This window comes from Diplotaxodon limnothrissa, linkage group LG7, assembly GCF_057381915.1.
Source record: "Diplotaxodon limnothrissa isolate DT_005_m linkage group LG7, D_limnothrissa_male_GT1.1, whole genome shotgun sequence".
Classification (NCBI taxonomy): domain Eukaryota; kingdom Metazoa; phylum Chordata; class Actinopteri; order Cichliformes; family Cichlidae; genus Diplotaxodon; species Diplotaxodon limnothrissa.
In genome coordinates this window covers 52745156-52766939 of record NC_140602.1, presented here as the reverse complement: position 1 = coordinate 52766939, position 21784 = coordinate 52745156, and the positions used below count along the sequence as shown (strand labels likewise).

The 21784-nt window shown below is 38.8% G+C and overlaps 3 protein-coding genes across 3 annotated transcripts; 2 read left to right on the top strand and 1 right to left on the bottom strand.

The window, feature by feature from the left end:
* Positions 1-67: 67 nt before the first annotated feature.
* st6galnac4 (ST6 (alpha-N-acetyl-neuraminyl-2,3-beta-galactosyl-1,3)-N-acetylgalactosaminide alpha-2,6-sialyltransferase 4) lies at positions 68-3068 on the bottom strand. Its single transcript, XM_085358416.1, has 5 exons — positions 2783-3068; positions 2540-2686; positions 1562-1971; positions 522-629; positions 68-403 (listed from the first exon to the last, which is right to left on the bottom strand). The coding sequence occupies exons 1-5, from the start codon at positions 2957-2959 to the stop codon at positions 217-219; spliced, it is 1029 nt and encodes a 342-aa protein (XP_085214542.1). The 5' UTR covers positions 2960-3068; the 3' UTR covers positions 68-216.
* Positions 3069-3962: 894 nt separating this feature from the next.
* Positions 3963-11631, top strand: miga2 (mitoguardin 2). The gene is made up of 16 exons (XM_085358415.1): positions 3963-4084; positions 4861-5096; positions 5175-5385; positions 5500-5615; positions 5730-5850; positions 6343-6470; positions 7218-7335; positions 7494-7600; positions 7750-7853; positions 8259-8331; positions 8424-8510; positions 8621-8719; positions 9351-9485; positions 9585-9638; positions 9740-9856; positions 10427-11631. Exons 2-16 carry the CDS (start codon positions 5001-5003, stop codon positions 10625-10627), a joined length of 1767 nt encoding a protein of 588 aa, XP_085214541.1. The 5' UTR covers positions 3963-4084; positions 4861-5000; the 3' UTR covers positions 10628-11631.
* A 5227-nt stretch (positions 11632-16858) lies between these two features.
* dolpp1 (dolichyldiphosphatase 1) lies at positions 16859-21395 on the top strand. The gene is made up of 8 exons (XM_085358414.1): positions 16859-16934; positions 17609-17709; positions 17883-17967; positions 19049-19148; positions 19447-19545; positions 20478-20606; positions 20744-20833; positions 21245-21395. Exons 1-8 carry the CDS (start codon positions 16859-16861, stop codon positions 21279-21281), a joined length of 717 nt encoding a protein of 238 aa, XP_085214540.1. The 3' UTR covers positions 21282-21395.
* The last annotated feature ends 389 nt before the right edge of the window (positions 21396-21784 follow it).

Here is a 21784-nt window from a genome sequence, read left to right as displayed (position 1 = left end):
TTACACAGGCCAGATTGAAGCATGAAGTAAAAAAAACTGTGCAGAAAAGAGCAAAAGTCAAGGCACAGTTATAAAGAATCTAAAAGCAGCTTTGGTATTGACAGGTTTTAATTTATGGTGTTGTGTTTTAATATGTTTTTTTCTTGTAGTCCTACTGATCTCTGCAATACCGAGGGGCCATTATCATTTGTTACCAGTAAAGCTTAATCTCATTCTTCAGAGGCTCCAGGAGGGGTGTTTAAACTCTATCCTGTGGCGTGCTGCCCATTTGGCATAGATGGCTTTCTCAGTGATGAAGCGATGGCCTCCACGTTGGGTGTGCTCATGGACCTTGTACATCTTGCACTCATTGATTCTGTTTTGTTCATAATAATGGTAGGGAACAACACTGTGATTGGCTCGGCTGTTGACAGGAGGGAAACAGTAGGTCACTAAAGATAGTAATAAGCCACTGTATGTACATAGAATATATACACACATAGAAAAAAAAGATGGAGCTTGATTATGGATCATAATCTCACCTGCAGTAGCCGTCATCAATCATTCCATAAACATGGATGCTGTCGCACATTTCTATGGCCAGAATCATTGTGAAGAATCCAGTGCTGAGAAACGCCCCAGTTTTCATTCTGAGTGAGAAACACAGAATATTTGTTCTTCCAAAAAAAGTTTTGCAAATTCTTACAAATTCAAAAATAAATCCTACAACTGCCACCAGTCATAATCTACACATTAGATCATAACTGTATCATACACTGTACAGAAGAGGGTATGTAATTATTTAATTTCCTGTAGAATTTGTAGGTTTGCTCATTTTCCAAATGAAAGAGAACAGCCTCTATTTTTATGGTAGTTTCATTTTGATGGAGAGAGACAGAATATCAACCACAAATCCAGAAAGAAAAACACATAACATTAAAGTTAGAAATTGATTTGCATGTTATGGAGTGAACTGTATTTGATCACTAAGCAAAACATGAATTAGTACTTGGTGGAGAAACCCTTGTTGGCAAACACAGCGGTAAGATGTTTTGTGTAGTTGGTCACCATGTTTACACAAATCCCAGACTGGATTACTTATTTTTATTTCCTCCACTGTATTTCTTTTTAGAGACCCTCATTTCCTCAAGAGGTTTTGCCATTAGCCAGGCTGTCATTGTGTAAAGAACGTCCTCAGTAAATGACTGACCTGATTAAACAATGGGAACACTGAGTAGCTTCACCCCCTTGTGGTAAAAACATGGTATTACATAGAGCCCAGCCCAAGCGCAGCTTCAATTGATATCTCTTTGACGCTCACATTTTTGGATTTCAGGTTATAGCAGTTATTTCCTCACATTCTAACTGTAATTCATTTAAGAAAAACTTAAACTTTGAACACAAGAATTCACAATAACTTCCTTTAAAGTAAGGTATCAAGATTTAACTGAGTTGATTTAAGGCTGAAATGGGTAAATTATATTTTCACCTTTAATATTTTGAATTAGAGAACAAAGTTATACAGTGTGTAAATGGCTACACTTTCTATTTGTACAACTTACGAGTTAAACTCCTACCGTACCTGTTTTTTCCCGTTTCGTTCTGAAACACCCCGTCACAGTACTCAATCTTGTCTTTCGTCACAGCATACATTCGGACATTTGGATATTTTTTTGCCATTTTCAGGAGGGCATTGAAGATGTGTCCTTTGCCATCTTGCCTCATGTTCCTTTCAGGACCCCAAAACACATATGTGGTCTCTGCTGACTGCTGGAAATAATACTGCTCATTTTTTACCAGCAGGGGAACGCTGGTGTGAGACACAACACGAACGGTGGTGCGCCTCCCAACGTCTTTCTCAAACCCCTTAGTGGGCGCGTTATTCATCCGGATCACACACCCGATTTTGTCTATCTCCTCTCCGGCGCCAACTCCGAGCATCTGACCTGAGCTGGAGACCAAGGCACACTGACTACAGTTGATGTCCAGTATCTGTGGAGAGAAAAGGGGAAAGATGAGAATTTTTTAGGCTGTGGTTTGTGCACATAAATCAGTAATTGGATGGTTATAGCTCAGCTGTTATTCCATTGTAATTACAGAATGTGCTTTCATAATGTTTTGTGTTGGGCTAATTAAAATAGACGAAATCAGAATTTTAGGTCAAGTATGTCTTGCTGGGAACAATCGGAATTGATTATATTATTTACTGGGTTCAGCTGTAGACTCTGGATGTGCAACTCAGGACTTTCACAGACTTTTTCCAAAGCCACTCCTGTGTTCTTTTGTGGTACGCTCTAGCTTTTTGTCTTGTTGAGATGCAAATGTATTCACAGTCTGACAGAAATACTACAGATCTGTAGTAATGGTTTTCACCCTAACACACACAAATACAATCAACAGAGACTGACAGACTGACAGTTGCATGCCTTTGTTATTTAGGTTAAGAAATGCACTGTATAATTAATATGAGTGGCTATCAGTTTTCACGGTCACCATGAACTAAGGGAACCAGACCTCTGTAAGCTTTTTTTTGTGTAATCCTACCCTCCTTGTGTCTCACCTGGTCCATTCTGTCGGGCTTGATCCTCTTGTAGCCCTCGAGTCCCTTCCTGGCCGCAGCAGGTGATGGGCCGTCCCGTATCATCACATGTCCAACCCAAAACAACAGAGGGAGGCTCAGGGTGAGCAGGCAAAGCCAGCGAAGCATCTGCACAGGCGGATAAGATATAGGAAATGTTAGGGTAGTGCAGCTCCGCACACATTATTAGCGATCGGATGGGTTAAATAAGCAAGTGACTCTTACCAGAACGTTCATATCAAGGCCTTCGGCAAACCCCTGCTTCCAATGGCCCGGACGACACTCATTTTTCACGCCGACTCGAGAGAGACATGCCCAGTCAGCCACCGTCGATTCATGATCACAAAGGTTCCATATCAAAAGATTTTTAATTGCCTTTCCAGCTCTGTCAAATTCCAGCATCCGTTTCTTTGTGCGGTTACTTTCATTTTCATCACGTAGCCGACCACATTATTCTAGTCTTATTTGCACCATGTTTACATCAACTACCATCCGAAATCTGCAAGCTGCCCGTTTCTTCCCCAGCTTTGTTGACACAGTACCCTACAAACAATTCCTAGGACCCGCCTTGTAAATTATAACGTAGCCCGTCTTTACAGAATACGGCTTCCGGGGCCACTATTTCGCAACAAACTATCACCGGAACAAACTTGATTAAAAAAACATTACTTACCAGAAATAACTGTAACTTTAATAACAATAACTATAATAACTATGAATTTAACTATATAAACAATGATGGTATACGTTTTTATTGTTAGTATTTAAATTCATATAATGACATTAGACATGCGGAGGGCAGTCACGCCTTTATTCTGAAAGAAACATGCTAAAACCGGAAGCAGTCTTCTCAATACTTTTGGTTACTTTAAAGTAGCCGTCCATGCGACGTTCCAGTACCCCTCGTAAATTTTCTTTCCCACAATAGAAGGAAAGTAATTTATAAACATTATTTCAGATGGTTAAACTACGCCGTCTCAATACTTTTTCTCGTTATACTATTCTGGTAGCCTGACTCCAATGTTATGGCCTTTAGCATATAATTAAGAATAATTGTGTTTGCACATCTCTGTTGCTTGTGGGGCTCGCACACAAGAATTTCACTCGCATGTGCTGTGCCAGTGTGCCTGCACATGTGATGTGACAATAAAAAAAAAAGTGATTTGATTTGATAATTATTCAATAAACGTAACCCATTTATGTCCCTTTAGCATTGTTTTTAATTATAAAGTATATACACCGCCTTGAACTTTCTAGCAGTATTTCCCCTCTGTTTGATCAAGATAGAGTGACGATATTTCAAGAACTAATATCTGATTGGATTAGAAAAGTCTTTGCCCCGCCTACTCTTTTATCTGATTCGTCAAGAAATAGGTAACTGTCTTCACACCTCACCCGACTGGCCCGTGTCCGCGTCGGTATTCTTGCGTTAACTACGTAGGGCCTTGGGAAAAAAAAGAATCCACCGTGCGACTTTCACTGACTGTGACACGGGGATGTCCTTCCTTGAAGCCTCGGATGATCACGGTATGTACCTACGCAGGGATTATGTTATTAGTTGTGCCTCTGGGGAAGCTGCACACAAAGCCGCCTTGAAGTGTGTGAGCTGTCAGCTCACAGACTTTGCTCTGAAGCCAGCTTGACCTGGTGATGCTATGATGCAGACTGACAGATAAGGCTAGCCGAATAAGCTAGCTGACGTTAGCATATGCTCATCTAAAAAGATAGTTTCATCTTTGCTAGTGCTAATATTTAGCTGTCCTTGACTTGAGCTTTAAAGAAAGACATAAACCCTGCTGCTGAATTTATGGGGAAAGCTCTAAAATAATTTGTGTCAGTTGAAATTACTGTCTTCTGCTTCCTGGACTGGCTAACAGCTAGCTTTCGCTTTAACATATTGTCAAAGTTCTTTCAACTAGCAGCCTTGTTTTCAATAACTTAAGTCTGCATGGAACATAGTTGTGCTTTATGTACACTAGTTTGCTTCAGAGACGTAGAAAGTCAACCAGTTTCTCATGTTGAAGCCACAACTACTATCTTTTGTTAGGCTTTGTCTCGTACAGTATGTTGAATGGCGTGCTTGTTGCCTATTTGCATACCAGACACTCCAGACTGGTTAAGTAGTAGCTGGCAGAGTGTCAGTCTGCTCTCCTTCCAGGTCAAACCATAAACCTGTACAAGTTAAGTTTTTGTCTGGAGAGTGGTACAGTGAAAATAGTTTCTACTAATAGCTGGTATTATAATGGCTGTGCAGTTAGAAGCACCTACACTTAGGTACAAACCTTGTGCCCTATCTGTTGTAGAACAACAAGACTGCAGTTAGCCACTGGATGAGAGAGTGGTTGATTACGGATGGTTCATCAGCAGGTCCTGAGCTGGCTGATCTCAGACCAGAGGGGAAACTTAATTTTTGCTGTGGCCTGAAGGCATTATAATTCCTGAGATGTCAATGAGACGAGGAGAAGGGATGTCCATCGCTCAGGCTTTGGCCATGACTGTAGCAGAGATACCCGTCTTTCTCTATTCCACATTTGGGCAGGTAAACACCTTTATACAAATGCACACACAGAGTGTACACTATGTTTGGTCGTATCCTCACTGCTTCTTCTGCTGTCAGTCCATATTTTCCCAGCTGAGGCTTACACCTAGCCTGAAGAAGGTGCTGTTTGCCACAGCACTGGGCAGTGTGGCTCTAGCTCTCACTGCTCATCATTTAAAAAGGCGAGGAAGAAAGAGGAAGCAGGGAACACAAGAAAAGGATGGCCAGAAGACAGTGGGAATACCAGAGTCGCTCATGAAGACAGGACGGCCCTCATCATTAAAGAGAGGTGTGAAGACAGAATATTATGTTTCTTTTTTAGGGGAGGGGGACGCTGTTTAGTGTCTTTCAGCAGTGGTTGCTGTGAAACATTCAGTGAGGAAATGTTTTTCCTTTGGGACAGCCCCATTTACTGGTCGACAGATGATGAGTCCCAGCACTCGAAGCAATGATACGATGAGTGGAATTTCCTCCCTGGCTCCCAGTAAACACTCAAGTTCATCACACAGCCTGGCATCTGTAAGTTTCATACTTTTTTTTTGTCATGTTTGCTTTATCTTTGACTTATTTATTTATTTATTTTTTTCACCATCTTTGGGTGTATATGTGTCTGGATGCTCATTTCTGGCTTAGATGCGAGTCCCAAGCTCTCCAAATCAGTCTGCCAATCCATCCACACCTTGGGAGGCAGAGCCTGTGGTGGAAGAGTCAGGGGCGGTAGAGGACGCTAATGCAGAGAATCTCTATTTAATGGGTAAGTATTCACTAAAACTCATGTTTTGTTTTTTTTGTTTGTTGTTGTTTTTATTGTTTAATATAAAAACAGCGTAAAGCCACTTTTTTTGGGTCTTTTTACTATTTCATGCTGACATTAGAGCACAAGCTATCTATAATTACATTGCAACCAATATTAATCCGTATCAATTTAATGCAAAAATGCCAGTTCCTGTAGCTCTGTGCCACTGGTACTTGTAGTGCAGTACCATTATTTTTCAACTCAAGAGTAATGTGCTTAAAACTGTTTTTGCACATGCACTGCAGCCTTTAATTTCTCTTTTAATTAACTGGGGAACTTTATGTGAGTAATAAAATCTTTCAATGAATTGGACCGACATACAACTGGTTTTAGTCTATGTAAAATCTGATTGAGCCCATGTGTGAATTGAACTGTTGTGTGCTACATTTAAGACGGGGCAAAACTGCAGACAACGTTGGGATTTGAATCTAATTTTTCGCTTCCTGTTAGGCATGGAGCTGTTTGATGAGGCTCTGCGAAAGTGGGAACAGGCACTGAATATTCGCCATCAACCCCACTCAACATCCAGCAACAACAGCCTGGCTCTGCAGGGAGCAACATGTGGAGACGTTACCACGGTAACTATTAAACTGTTATTACCAGTGTGTGGTGGGATTGCTAGTCATTAAATGATGTCAAGCAACATTTTGAAAGATACAATGTCTGAAATTCAAAGTCTGAACCTCAACATATTTTCCACTGAAGATCACTCAAATCACTCTGTGGGTCTAAGATGGGAGTGACTCCAAACCACCTGAAGCTATCGTTGGCTTCAGTTTATCAACTATCATAAGCTTTGTCGTTTCCCAAACCAGATATGCATTGGAGTCCACTTGCACAGTGGGACTGTGACTGAACTCTCACTATGAAAAGTAACTCAGTAAATCATCTCTGCTATAGCTGCCGGAGAGCTGTCATCTTTCAGTGAAGGCTGAGGTCAGAATATAAATGGTTACACTGGGGAACATTAAAGCTGAGATTTCCTGTTAATCTTATAAAGCATTTTTATCCCTCAAAAGGCAGAAATAATCAAATACTTTACGTGATGTTGTTGCAACACATCAGTGCATTAAACAACTGCCTAATAATTATAGAAAAAAAGAACTGGTCATAAACTGTTGCAAGACTTTTATTTATTAAAAATAAAATAAAATGATTAAATTTAACTATAAAATGTGATGCGGTTCCAGAAAAGCTGATCAATTTCGCTTAGTCTGCCTCCTGGATTAGAGCCCAGTGCCAGTTTAATTTAACTAAATAAACTAATTCTTGGGTTATTTATTATATAATATTAAAGTGGTATCTTTATTATTTTTATTTTACAGGGTGAAGCCCAAAATAAAGTGTTTGCTGAGAAGTTAGAGACACTACTGCACAGAGCGTATCACCTACAGGAGGATTTTGGGAGCAGTATCCCAGCAGACAATGTGCTGGCAGACTTTGGTAAGAATTTCTGTGTGACCCTATCAGACAATATAAATATTATTAATCAAAGATCATACATTTCGACTGTTGGCTCTTGGCCTCTGTCACTGCTTAGAGCTATATATGTGTGTTTCCGGTCTGGCTCTGGCAGTTAGCTTGTGTTGTTCGTTTGGCAGAAAGTGAAGGAACGCTAATCTTGCCTCAAGTGGAAAGTTTCCATAGACTGCAAGAGGACGATGCTACTACTGTCACTTCTGATGACTCCTTCTTTTCGGCTGCGGAGGTGAGCTTCTTTCCCCTGCCCTCTAAAGACCGACCGTCAGAAAACACAGTACACTCCAGACCCTTCAAAAAACCTCCCCCTCACTCGTGTATTCATCTGTGTACACACACATACAGGCTGTGCACTGAGGTATTTGTGTTTATGTGCAGCTGTTAGATCCCATGTCTCTAGGGGAGGTCTATCAGCCAGCAGCCCTTTATGAAGAAGCCCTGTCTCTGGTCCATGAAGACAAAGTGGCCTATAGGACCCTGAGGTAACTGTTATGTGAGGCATTTTTATTTGTATACTTAAAGATGCACTGACAAATACTTTTATAAAAATAGTATATATTACTGTAGATAATGCCATATGAGTCACTGTCTGTTGTATCTGTGGTCCCTCATAGACTTTCAACTAAAACTACTGAGAAACGCAGTTTAATTGTCAAACATCAAAAAGCCTTTAGCAGTTAAACTGGTGGAGACCAAAACTGAGCAAAAAGTGAATTTTTTTTTAGACTCCAAATTAATGCTGGTGTTACTTTTTGGATGTGAAAATGCACATTTTAACAAAAGGTAATAGTGGTGCTAAAAAACAAAACATCTTATACTCCAATACACAGCAGCCAAGAGAAGCATGAGCCTTTGTTGACTTAAATAAATCTTTCTGTGTTTACCAGGACTGAACTACTTGAATGTTATAGTGACCAAGAGTTCCTTGCCAAGCTTCACTGTGTGAGGCAAGCATTCCAGGTTGGTTTCAGCAAACCCACACTTCATACGTATATACATGTTTAAAACCAAATTACTACAGAAATTAAACCAGTGATGCTTTTCTTTTCCAGATCCTATTGTTAGATGAAACCCATCGTACGTTTTTCATGGAGACCGGAAAGCAAATGATTGTTGGTTTAATGATAAAGGCGAACAAGGTAAAATACTCCTCACTGGATCCTCAGTTATGAATGTCCTTTTGGACAATTTTAAAGAACTGTAATTATTTATTTTAATTGATCTCATTTGATCTTTTGCTTCATCTCAGAGCCCCAAAGCTTTTCTAGAAAGCTATGAAGACATGCTGCTGTACACTCAGAGAGAGGAAACGTGGCCCATCACTAAGATGGAGCTGGAGGGTCGAGGAGTGAGTAATCATGCTGTTATTCAAGTCATCACATCAATGTGATAGTGTATGTGTGTTTACGGTAAGCATGAATGTGACAAGTGAATACAATCAGTAGCTATTAATTGCAAACATCAGTTAACATTTGTATTTTTTTTTTTTTTTTGTTTGTTGCTTTTTGGTTTTTTAGTGAAAATATTTAAAGGGACCGATTGCTTACTTTTTTTAGTTTCTCTGTGACAGATATAACCCACTCATGACCAACACACATGACAGTGTGCTCAGCTCTTTGAGCTCTTTCAGTCAGATGTACATAATTTTAATATGTTGCACATTGCTGCCACCAGCTGTTCATCAGTAGTATAGCTTCAAACTATCCATAGGACATGTTCACACATGCTTGGGTGTGTGTATATCTGAAACAGACCGACCAGGAGCCCACTCTTACAAACCTCCATGTCACCACAGTAGATAAGAAAAAAATACAGAAGTTTTTTTTCTTGTACAACAGTTGCACAACACTATCTAGTCCTTTATGTGTTCCAAGTCAGGTATGCCTGATGCCACAGCAGTTCAAAACATTACTGCTGCTAAAAATAAATAAATAATGCCTTCACCATTCCTCATGGTCCACATTTCCTGAACATTGCAGGTGGTTTGTATGAACTTTTTCGACATAGTGTTGGACTTCATCCTGATGGATGCATTCGAAGACCTGGAGAGTCCTCCTGCCTCTGTGGTGGCTGTGCTGAGGAATCGCTGGCTCTCTGACAGCTTTAAAGAAACGGTTAATATGATGCACATGCATCAGCACAGACACTTACTCCATATTCCACCAACATGCTTATAACGGTTTCTCTAATAATAGTTTTTAATTTTCTGGCAGGCTTTGGCGACTGCTTGCTGGTCTGTCCTAAAAGCCAAAAGGCGTCTTCTTATGGTGAGTTTATACTAGTTTTAGAAATTAATACTTTTTAACAGCTTTATTTAAACCTAAAAAAATTTGTTTATTCTGATAGCTTGTTCTTCTGCTCTCTCCAGGTTCCTGATGGATTTATCTCCCACTTCTATGCCATATCTGAGCATGTAAGCCCAGTTTTAGCTTTTGGCTTTTTAGGACCCCGGCAGCACCTGAGTGAAGTGTGCACAATTTTTAAGGTGAGGCCATACAGAGTATATGGTTTAAAAATATTTCAGTGCAAGCAGACACTATCCTCTGTGCAGGAAAACCACTAGCATAATGTACAACTCTACAATTCTTACAGCACATGACACTAAATGTATAATTTATACAATTGTATAGTGAGATGTACAGCAGAGGATGCAAGATGCTGCGAGATACTTTCTTTAATCGGGTTATAAAACTTTATAGAAGTGCAGTGTTGGAAGAAAAGAGTCAGAGTGAAACTCTTAAACCTACATTTCCTTTAATGCAACTCTAAAGGTTCTTTGCCTGCTGCTTTGTTAGAGCACATTTATATACAGTTTGTGCCAAACCTAATTTCAATATTTTTTTAGATTTAAGTAGCAGCTCCTGAGCCACAGACATCATTACATGCAAGAGCCTTTACAGTCAAAGTAGTAGTAGCTGCAGTAACAATGATGGGGGAACTTGCATTCATGTGGCTCAGAGCTAACTAAGCCACATGAAGTTGTCTTCACGTGGCTTAACAACACACACATTATCATACCATCTTTTCATTTTGTTTTCTCTCCTTTCACCTGCAGCAACAAATCGTGCAGTACCTTAAGGATATGTTTGACCACGACAAGGTCCGCTTCACCTCTCCACAGTGTTTGGCCGAGGACATCCTGAACCTTTCTCACCGCCGAAGTGATATTTTACTTGGGTATCTGGGAATCGATAGCCTTCTTGAGATCAACGGTGCCCTGCCCAGTGACCAAGAGGGCTCTTCAGGGACCAACTAGGAGGAGTAGGGTAACAAAGAGCTTCACTGGGCCTTGTACCAGCCAACAGCAAAGAGGCTGACGAGTTGGGAACAGCAAGAAGTCACAGCTGAACAGTGTGTCGATATTAAGACTGGAAAGAATCATCCTCCTGTGATACACTGAGAACCAGCATTATTCATTTATTCATCCGTGTTTCATTAAACATGACGGCTTAAGTAGGACATACTTTCACTAGTTCTACAAAGTCATTGGTCCTTGTACTAAGGAGTGAGTGTAACGATCCCACTTCTTTTATGTTGCTGCTGTGTAGTCATCGAGAATACAGACTGCAGTCATGTAATGACAGACGTGCAAGGACTTGTCTTTGCCTTGTTGGGTGAGTTCTTGAAAACAGGCCTGACGGGAAGCATTACCAACCCATGAAAACTGTAACTGTGCCCGCTACACTTTTACTCCACATGGATTGAGGGCTTTCAGAGAACTCTTCATCACCTCTGGAATTAAGGGGAATCATGGTGTGGGAAACAGCATTTTGTGTTTTATTTTAAATTAAGTAAGCTTAAATGTTTAAAATGATGAGATTTCCTGAGAGTTCTTGAGCACTTTGGCCAACTGATTATTAGTGCTGCTGGTTAATGCAAAATGGGGTGGGTTTGTCTCCACACTTGTCCTTAAATCCTCTTTAATGTCTTTATTTATTTTCTCCACTTTTGGTCAATCGAGCTTAAAATGTGGTGAAACCAAGAAAGTCTGTTGAATGCAAAAAGACTTGAAATAGTGTAGGGTTCTGGCATGTTACTCATGTTTGACACCAGTGTTCACAGTTGCAGTAAACATGAGTGTTTGAAGAAGCATGTGCTAAGGGATTATGAAGGTTTACTTTCTATAAATTACAACGCAAATATTCAGATTTAAATGGCAACAAAAAACAAAACAAAACAACACTCCAAACACAAAAGAGTGTGAGATGTGAAATACCTGTCTGAAAACTATTACATAAAACACAACAGTTTAGAAGACGCTAAAGACAATAAACAATGTAAGACTTGAGTTCTCTTGATTTGTATTTGCTAATTCTAAAGTCTGAATCTGAGACATTCTCCCAGTTTAATTGCTTAAAAACATTTGGGTCTAAAAGTGTCCAGTCGCAAGTTGTACCAAATAAGCCTTTAACAAAGTGGATACTACTCACTTGTCCTAGCAGGGAAAGTACGTGTTACTAATGGTACCAGTAGCGCTGTGTTGTTCACACGACATGAACAGTAGAGTCTTTCCGTGGCAGTTTCACTGGTTAACATTAAAAATGGCTTTAAAGTAGGTGAGCCAGTGTTGGGGCCCGAGCACTGTGCATGTTTGCTCACTCACTCACTATCACACCTTAACAGCACACCTACTGAATCATTTATGTTTTTGTTTACATCTATACTTTCAGTGATAAAAGCTCGCTGTGGGGTTGTTTTGGGGGTTTTTTTTGTGTAAGAAGGTGGACACCTGTGGAGATCTTGCTTAGAAAAAATATATGTAAACAGTGACACGACCTCTAAATGAAACATTGCCATTTAGTATTCTTAGGAAGGATATTTCTGATGTTATAAAGATCTGTAATGAAGAACAGGGCATTGTACAGCTGGACTGTCATCCACATAAGTGCACTGATGATAACGTCTGAGTCTGCTTTGCTATCCAAAGTACTGTGAACTTGTTATTGAATGGCATTTATTCCGCAATTATCGCATCGATTACACCACTACTGCACAGGCGCATTTCTGATACGCAGATATATACAAAGTAAATCGTCTTCATGAAATTGAATTTAAAGATTATTTATTTACAGAGAAGCACAGTTGTCTGAGGGGAGGAAAAAAAATTTCTCTGAATACTTTGGGCCGTTTTAGTGTCAGTAGTTTATCTTATGAGTCCATACAAGTGTATTTCTTGTGGCAGTGATAATCCAAATCAAAGTCTCTTAAATTAAGAGCTTTTATTTTCTTTTATTTTGATTCAGTATTTGCAGGGTTATTTGGTGTTTCTGTCTAACATGAACCAAAACTGTAAATTGAGCTTTTACAGAAAATCATTTGGTTCCTCATTGTGACAGATGAGCATTTTGCACTTTAGCAGAAAAATCCAAGAATGTCCAATAACCCTTTTTTAATAGCTGTTGATTTATTTGTTGCATCAAAAAACTGACATATTATTGATAATAAAGAACATAAATGTTGTACAGTAGAGAAATTATCTTTCCCAGATCACTATACATATGATTATTGTTAATCTGCTATCTAGGTTTTGTTTATGTGTCCATCTTGTTCAAATTCTCCCCTTTTAACTGTTCTAGTAATTTTTATACCATTATTTGTCATGCAGGTAAATGCTGTTATGGAAAAATGCTTCTGTTTAGTCTTGTGTCCATAGATTGGTCTGCTTTTTCTCAGAAATACATCAGTGTATAATGCTACTTGTAGACCCAGGCTTAGCCTTTAGCTGTAAGTTTTAAAGATCCCAGATTACCAATATTTAGGAATTTCTAATTTTAAAAAAAATTATGCATGGAGTCTTCTTAACATATATTTGATGCAAGAATTTCAGGTGGCCAAACTATAGAGAAAGATTGGTTTTGTTTTGAAAGTCACTGCTATGTTTCAAGTGTCCTACTCATGCCTTTTGTCTTTTCTATTGTTAATCAACAGCAGAAACTAATCTGATTTTAATTTTCCATATTAAATGTTATTTTTTTGTTAAATGATATTGAGTTATTTATTTTACTTCACAAAAGTCAAACATTCTAATTGAGAGTTTTAAAAGAATATTGTTAGAATAGGTATATCAAAAAACACTGGCTTAATTTTGCGTGGGTTCCCTCCGGGTACTCCGGCTTCCTCCCACCGTCCAAAGACATGCAGCTTGTGGGGATAGGTTAATTGGAAAATCCAAATTGTCACTAGGTGTGAATGTGCGAGTGAATGTGAGTGTGAATGGTTGTCTGTCCCTTTGTGTTAGCCCTGCGACAGACTGGCGACCTGTCCAGGGTGTACCCTGCCTCTCGCCCTATGACAGCTGGGATAGGCTCCAGTGCCCCCCGCGACCCTGAAAAGGATAAGCGGCAGCGAATGGATGGATGGATGGTTTTTAAGGAAGTACATGATCATAGTAGATAATAAGAGGAAAAAAATCTAATGTGACTAAAATATTGGTCAGGAATTTTAAATCATTATTATTATTATTAGTAGTAGTAGTAGTAGTAGTAGTAGTAGTAGTAGTAGTAGTAGTAGTAGTAGTAGCATCAAAAGAGGGCAAATATCATCAGTATTCCCAATTGTTCAGGTGATTATTGTCATCATGTAACTGTCCCCTATAAAAGTCCTGAATTTAAAAAGTACAGTTCTTACATACTTTATCTTTATTTTGTCAAAAGATGATATATGCGTCCGTGGTGCTACCACCCTTTAAAAACCTTCAAGACTGATGTTATTTATTTTTTTTATCGGCCTCACGTGCAAGCGATTATTAGCTAGCATGCTAACACACTAGCACCTACCACAAAATTACAAATCTACTAACATTTAGCTCGATTATAGCACTGCTCGGGTGGATACAGGCATAGTTTAAAGTCAAAAATGTTTTTGTTTCATCATTTGCTGCTCCTTTTAAACTATTTAAAGTAATAAGAAAGAGATGGCGGCACACAAGAGGTAAAAGCTCTGTAGTGATTCAATAGTAAGCCACAAATCTTACAATAACTTTGTATAACAAGTCTGGATAACTTGTTACTTTTTATCCCAAAAGAAAGACATTTTAATTTTTGAAAAAAAGGACATAAATGGGAATCAAAAATTCCTTACACTGCATTTATGATCAGGTTTGTCTTACAGCCTGAAAGTTTGTATTCAAAGTTAAGGCTGTTTCCAATATGAACTCATGCAACCAATTTAAAATAAAATTATAATATTTGAATCATCTAATTTTAAGAGATAAGCCATGATCTTGATATTAACCTCTGTGCAATATTTGTTTCCCTCCCCTGTATAAAATGAGAGTTACGCCTGTGGATGGGTGAGGTACACCAAGCGGAGTTTGTAAATACATTTGGCTAATACAACAGCCAGACAAAGGTTATATGATCACTAATTGTTAAAGCTCTTTTAGAGAAGTATTGATGTTTGTGTGTGAACTTTATAAGCAATTTAGTTTATTTAAATTATGTTAAACTGACTGGCAAATTGTGGTATAATATACAGGTGTTCTGATTATTTTATATAATGTCTTTGATATAAATAAGGTGTACAAAATACCTAAAAAAACAAACAAAAAAACCCCAAACTGTATAGCTCCAAGTTATAGTATTTAACCATAGATATTATAAAGAATAAACAGAAAGCAGGTTGTGCCAGAGTTTTATAGTTTTGGATTTACTAATTAGTTTATATTTTGTTTTGTATTTTGGTTTTTAATTCAGTTTAGTTTAGTTTTTACTTTTCATTGCTTGACAATGTTTAGTTTTACTTTTGTTTTTATTAGTGTCAGTGTTAGGTTTAGTCCCTTTTGTATAGAGTGCATATGCCAGATGCAAGATTTAGAATTCTCAGTAGAAGTATCATTGCAATAAAAAACTGAACTTTTTTGAAAGCAGTTGACTCTCAGTCTTTTAGACATCCAAAATTTCAATAAACATGTCTATTAAAGCCTCATCAGCTCAATTATGATAACAAATTTTCCCTCTGTATTAGTATTTTTATTTTAGTTTGTTTGCAAAATTGTTTCAGTGACTTTTAGCTTTTCTTGAAAATCTAGTTTTTATTTTAGTTAAGGAAAATATTTTTCACATCTAGTTTTCATTTTCAGTTCAGCTTTATTTAACTATAATAACCTTGGCATGAGCACATCCCCTGCAAGTGTGGCATTATTGTATATTGCACACGTATAACCTGAAAGAGACTGGTCATCTATAGTTAATGTGGGAACCTATGTGCTGGAGTAGCATTACCCAGCACCTTGGCACCACTGACTGGTTTGTAAAGACCGCTGCACTCTTCATTGGCTAACAGCTGGTTAATTCCAAGGCATAAGTCACTGAGCTTCTGGCTTCCTGACATTTAGAATGATAAAAATTTGCAAAATGGACACAAATATGACACAAAAGGAATGACTGAGCCCATAAAATCATCAGGAAAGTGTTTACAGGGGTTAGAGCTGAAGGCAGTTTTCCCACAGACTTCTGTAGGACTAAAGTCTTTTTGCAACCACAGCGATTTGCCCCTTGTGGTCAAGAAATAGAAAGCTACGCCCATGTTTAGTTGTTTAATATTCTCAAATAAACCCTTCTGGCTTTGAACATTGTTCAGGAATGATGGCGGGCCAGTAAAGTGTAGGATAGTGAAAAGGCTCAAATTAATCTTAATCAGTAATGAAATTAATTCAAAATGCACTGATACCCCCATATTGGCCCTGCCATTCACCTATTAGCAATTAAGATGACATTTATGTGTTGTGTGAAGGCTAAATGTACAAATATTTCAAAACACTTCAGTTTTTAAAAAAAAAATTAAATAATCTGCTTCTTGGACACAAGGTGGAGTAGGCATCTATTCCAAATAAAACAAGTAAAATAACACAAGTAAATATTAAAAAACAAACAAATCCACAGACCACTTGCATTTGTGTTTACCTTAAAATCTTAAAGTCAGTGTATCCCTATAATTAGTTTTGAATGACAGTTCCACTTTTTAAGTGGCTTATAATGGATCTATACAGTATTAGTCACAGTTTATCAAGTCTCCTGTAAGGATAATTTATACCTTAGCCTTTGTAAAGGTTAGCTTAAGAGTACTAAATTATGTTTTGACATTTGACAATTTGGCTCAAATTAATTCATATTTTAACACAAAGAAATCTCAGATGCAAATTAGGTCAGTTATTCAAGGGGTAAGCAATAGTCTGGGTTCATGCCTTAAATTAATTATTATTATTAATTTCATGCCTTAAATTAATTAAGACAATTGTAGATCATACATGTTTTTGAATGAGTGCATTTTTGGTATTTTAATGTAGGCGGCCCGTTTTTTTTTTGTTTTTTTTTTGTTCATTCAATAATTCTTCTCTATGGACAAAATAGCTCGTCTGCAGATTGCAGCTGGGATTGGTCGTCGCTTCCACTGTCAGGGGACGTTTAAGTGCTGAGCTCCGCTCTCCATTGGCTGGACACGTGTCTGGGCGTTTCACTGTGGGACTGCCCGGTTGTGTCCGGGTAAGATGGCGTTGGAAGAGCAGTGCTCGGCACCACCTCGATGGCGGTCCATATCTTTGACACACGTAGAGTTCCCCGAGGGTACGTACACTTAGCGTCTTTATGTGTCTGCTGAAGCTCTGTCGACACTGGCTGTTGTGTAATTTTTCGGGCAGTGCGTGTTTTGTTGCTGCTGAATGAACACGGCCGTCGGTGTTGCTGCCAAATTGTGAGCTGCTGTAGAACCAGCAACACAGCGGGAAATGTAACCCGGACTGCAAAATTGTGAGACAGCGTCGCATGCGCAGTTTGTCACAATGTCCACAATGAAGGCTAGTTAGCCTGCTAGCTGTCTTTATATCGTCTTCGGTATTTTCTTTCCGCTCTCTGCTAATACGCCGTGTACTGTAACGGTTATTTGGCCAAACTCAAGTATTTAAAAAATAGGAAAAAAAAAGGTATGACTACAGTAGAAATAAATTGGTACTCCTCGGAAAGCATTGTAGCCAGCATTGTAGCTAACATACTAGCTAGTCCCATGGCCTGATACTGATCAGTGTGACTGAATCTCATTGCACGTATATGTTTGAGTTGCACCCAATAATGTGCTCTGTTAGTTTAAATATGGCTTAGCTACTTAACCACACCAGCTTCCTTCTTGTAGCCACAGTGTCTTGGTCATCCGGGTTCACTGAGAGACACAACTTGTCACTCCCACCAGTGACTTCTACTGTTTATGTGCCATTTAATATCTGTAATCTGTTAATGTGTTTTAGATGATCTGACGGGACACTTGCTGGCCTACATCAGCCTCATCCCTATAGCAATTCTTGTGGGCTTTGTTACACTCATAGTGTTTAAACGGGAACTGCACACGGTAAGTCCTGCACATGTACTTGACAAAGTTGTGGTTTTAGAAAGGGCACAATATTTAAAAGTCCGCCTGTGAAACTGTCAATTGTCTCACAGGAACTTGATCAGCATTGTCAGACAGGGCAGAAGTATGCAAACACTCATGCATTGCCTTTTTTTTTTTTCTCATAAAACTAGATTTCCTTCTTTGGAGGGCTTCTCCTGAATGAAGGAGTGAACTGGCTGCTGAAGCACATTCTCAGAGAGCCGCGCCCATGCGCAGGTGGGTGAAGGAACAAGTTTTTTCTTTTTTCTTTTTTTATGTATAGCAGGTTGGGTTGGGCAAGCATTACAAAAATGTAACGGTAGCTAGAGTTCATCTTCTGCTATCAACCACAATATCTATTCAGGCGCACAGCACTGAAACCTGAGACTACAAATTTATCTTGCTATTATCTCTTTATCTCCGAACTGTGTGATGATGGCATCAAGATGATTCGAGAGCCCCAATTTAATATAAAAATTGGCTTATAGCATCTATTTTTTTTTTCGTCCAAAATTTTTTTGTTTTGTCAAATATTGAATTAGAGCTAAATAGAAGTACCTGTAGAAAATGCCGATATCCACTTCAGCTTTATGAGTAGTTTTATTCTTTTACTAAACCCAAAACAGTGCCTGCACTGGATACGCTGATCAGCCACAACACAAAAACCACTGGTCACCTCATTAAATGGAGAATATTGGGCTGATGGCGTTTCTCTTTAGTTTGTAGTTGCAGTCCACCTAACATGCCACTCCTGCCTTATCCTCTTGGTGAAAGTACTCAGTTTGAGGCTACATAATAGATGTGGCCCAGTGGCTACACCCATCTTTTATTTTGTCCTAACCTCACTACTTGACAAAAACTCCTCAGGAACATAATAATAGGCCATATCCAGCCTCCAAATGTCCCAGGATTCTATCATCATCATTTGCTGGAATAACTGGAAAAAGCTCACTAAAAGACCCCACCCCACAGCACCCAGGGGATCATCTGCCATTGACCCAGAAATCCTGTGCCAATGCTCCATCTGTTTAACAGTGGGACGTACACATTGTTAGACACATGGTATTATACTTTTGGTTGATGAATACTTCATTGAAGGGGAGAAACGTTTTATTGGCTGATAATAATGGCTTTGTTTTCTTTTGTTTTTTTTCCCTCTTCTTCCAGGTTTTTGGACAAGAGCATTTAATTGTTTTCTTTATGCATGATTAAAAAAAAAACTGAATAATTTTTGGGTTTTGTTTGTCATAGCCGAACTGTTGTAAATAAAACCAATATTGTAAATTAATGTTTATAAGATTCTGTTGTCTCTCTGCAGGGGCTCACACAACCGTGCACACAGAGTATGGGATGCCCTCCAGTCATTCCCAGCTTATCTGGTTCTTTGTTGTTTACTTCTTTCTTTTCCTTTATTTAAGGTGAGTTATTTTGTTGTTGTGTGGGGAAGTTTAATGATAGAAACATAGTTGTGAAATAATTCAAATTGCAGCAGCTACTTGACAAAGTGAATTTAGTCTAGCAGTAGGACTAATGCAAACATGCAATGTGTATTGTGTGCATCTCAAACAAGCATTTCATTTCTAGTTTTCATCTGGTGCTCAGTTTGGTTATTTGAGGTCATTACAAGAATGGTTTGGGCTATCAGTAATTATTCCACCTTAACTTTAAAATGTGCCAAACTGCTGTATATTATTATTTATTCTTTTTCCCCGTCAGAATGCATCAAACGAACAATGCTCGATGTGTGGACCTTCTGTGGAGACACATACTGTCCATTATCCTCTTGGGCATAGCCTTATCAGTGTCATACAGCAGGTAAAATCCAATCCCTATCCTCTGCACATATCCCAGATCATTGCTAAAATCTGAAGTTCATAGAAGAGTACTCTAACAAACAGTAATATTAGTACTTGTTTTACTAAAGTTGACCCTCATTATATAGGTCTTATGCATGCACTGTACACCACATCCTTGCCCTTTTTCTTATTAACTGTTTTCTTGGCCCTTGTTATGATAAACAGGAAGGTTGTTTTATTTATTTATTTATTTTTGCTGGTTCAGGAGGTTCCCAGCATGTTATGTGATCATTTGTGACACTAGACTACATGCCTGTACTCTGTTTACAGATGCCCATTCAAGTCTGCACTTTCATGAGCCATCTTTATTTGTTGAGTATGTTTAGGACTTTAGTCCATTCATGACTGTTCAGTAGAGTTACAGAGTGAAGCTGCTTCCCTCGCAGGTGATCTTTGGGGGGGAGGGAGAAACGCGTTATTTCAACAGAAGTCGATTTAAAGTCAAGGAAGTTTTGACCTGAATTGGCAACCATTACTGATGTGATGGGGACGCAGAGCTCAGTGGTTCTGTATTGGCATTTCTGCCAGAAATTGCATAAGCAACACTCGATATACTTGTATATTCTTATAGTGCTTTTTATGTTCTCTTTTCTATAAATAATTGAGATATTGACCTTTTTTTTTTTTTTTTTTTTTTTTAAATTAGATGGTGGCAATTATTTGATGAAATGAAGGACTTAAGTTAACTGTCTCAACTTGTGAAGCATGAATGTCAGTAGTGGGTGTAAAACTCAGAGATGACATTTGACCAGGCTGCTCACACTTTGCAAAGAACTTGATTTCCTTTGTAACAGCATCACTTTTGCTGAGCCGATAACACTTTGAAATGGTTTAAAATGCATTTTGATTTTTTTTTTCTTCTTTTCTCTTACTTACTTACTCATTCTTCAGAGTCTATTTGTTGTATCACACCTGGAGCCAGGTTTTCTACGGTGGAGTGGCCGGTAGTACGATTGGCATAATCTGGTTCTTTATTACACAAGAGGTGCTGACACCAATATTCCCCAAAATAGCTGCATGGTAAGTAGTTCTCTCATTTTCTGCTTCCTTCATGTGTCACAGGGGAGGGCAACTCATCCTCTGCCTGAGTTGCATGAAAATGGTCTAGTATCTATTGTCTAATGTTCATATTTTTCTTTCTTTTAAACAATTCACAGGCCAATATCAGAGTACTTCCTGGTACGAGACACAAGCCTGATCCCAAACATCTTGTGGTTTGAGTACACAGTGACCAGATCAGAGGCACGGTAAGATACTGTGGTGGTGGTAATGGCATTTCACTCGCTTTTCTACATCTGTGATTATCGAAGCCTGACTAAAACACTTGGTGATGGTAGCAGCTAACATGTTGGCAAGCCAGGAATAATTCGTTGCTAATTAGACGTGACACATTTAGAGGTCTTCCTGTTTTCTTTCTACTGTGCCGTTAACTGAATGAAAATTTGACAGGAGTGTTGTTCAGCACTTTCAAAGCTAAGTTCAGCTTCAGTAGCGCTGAGAGCTTGAGACAAAAATATTCATGTCACATAGCTCCCTGCTTAGCAAGACCGTTGATCCATTGAAATGTTTGGTGCTTTAAATATGACTGGGTCTCCTAATATTTTGAGTTTGCTAATTTTCTTTTTTTTTTTTTCTTTTTTTTTCTTTTTTCCTTCCAGGAACAGACAACGAAAGCTTGGAACAAAAGTTCAGTGATCTACAAAGTTCATTTGTGAAACTGAGTTTAGGACCACACGTGCACACAGATACATTCCCATTTACAGACGCAAACAAATGTTCACTCAACCCCTCCCCCCCCCCCCCCCCCCCCCCCCAACCAAAAAATGGCATAAAAAGTAAACACAAAAACGACACTGGAGAACCATCATCTGGACTGACGTGGTTGCAAAGGAGTAAAGGGCAAAAAAACAAACAAACACAAAAAAAAATATTTACAGGTGGCAGGAGTGCCTGGACCTGGCCCGGAGCCTACAGCCTGAGCAAGTCCGTCCCCACGCCTCTCCTCCTTGTACAGCTTGCCTAAAAATGCTCTTCAGTGCATGCAAGACTGTGTAAGAGGCATACTATTTAATGATAGATTAATATATATATTTTAACTATAAACTCGCGCTGACAGTAACGGTGTGTTGCAAGAGCTTCAAGGGGCCAATTACAGGAGCCTTTGCTCAAGTTTCAAACAGATTGATGGGCGTCATTGC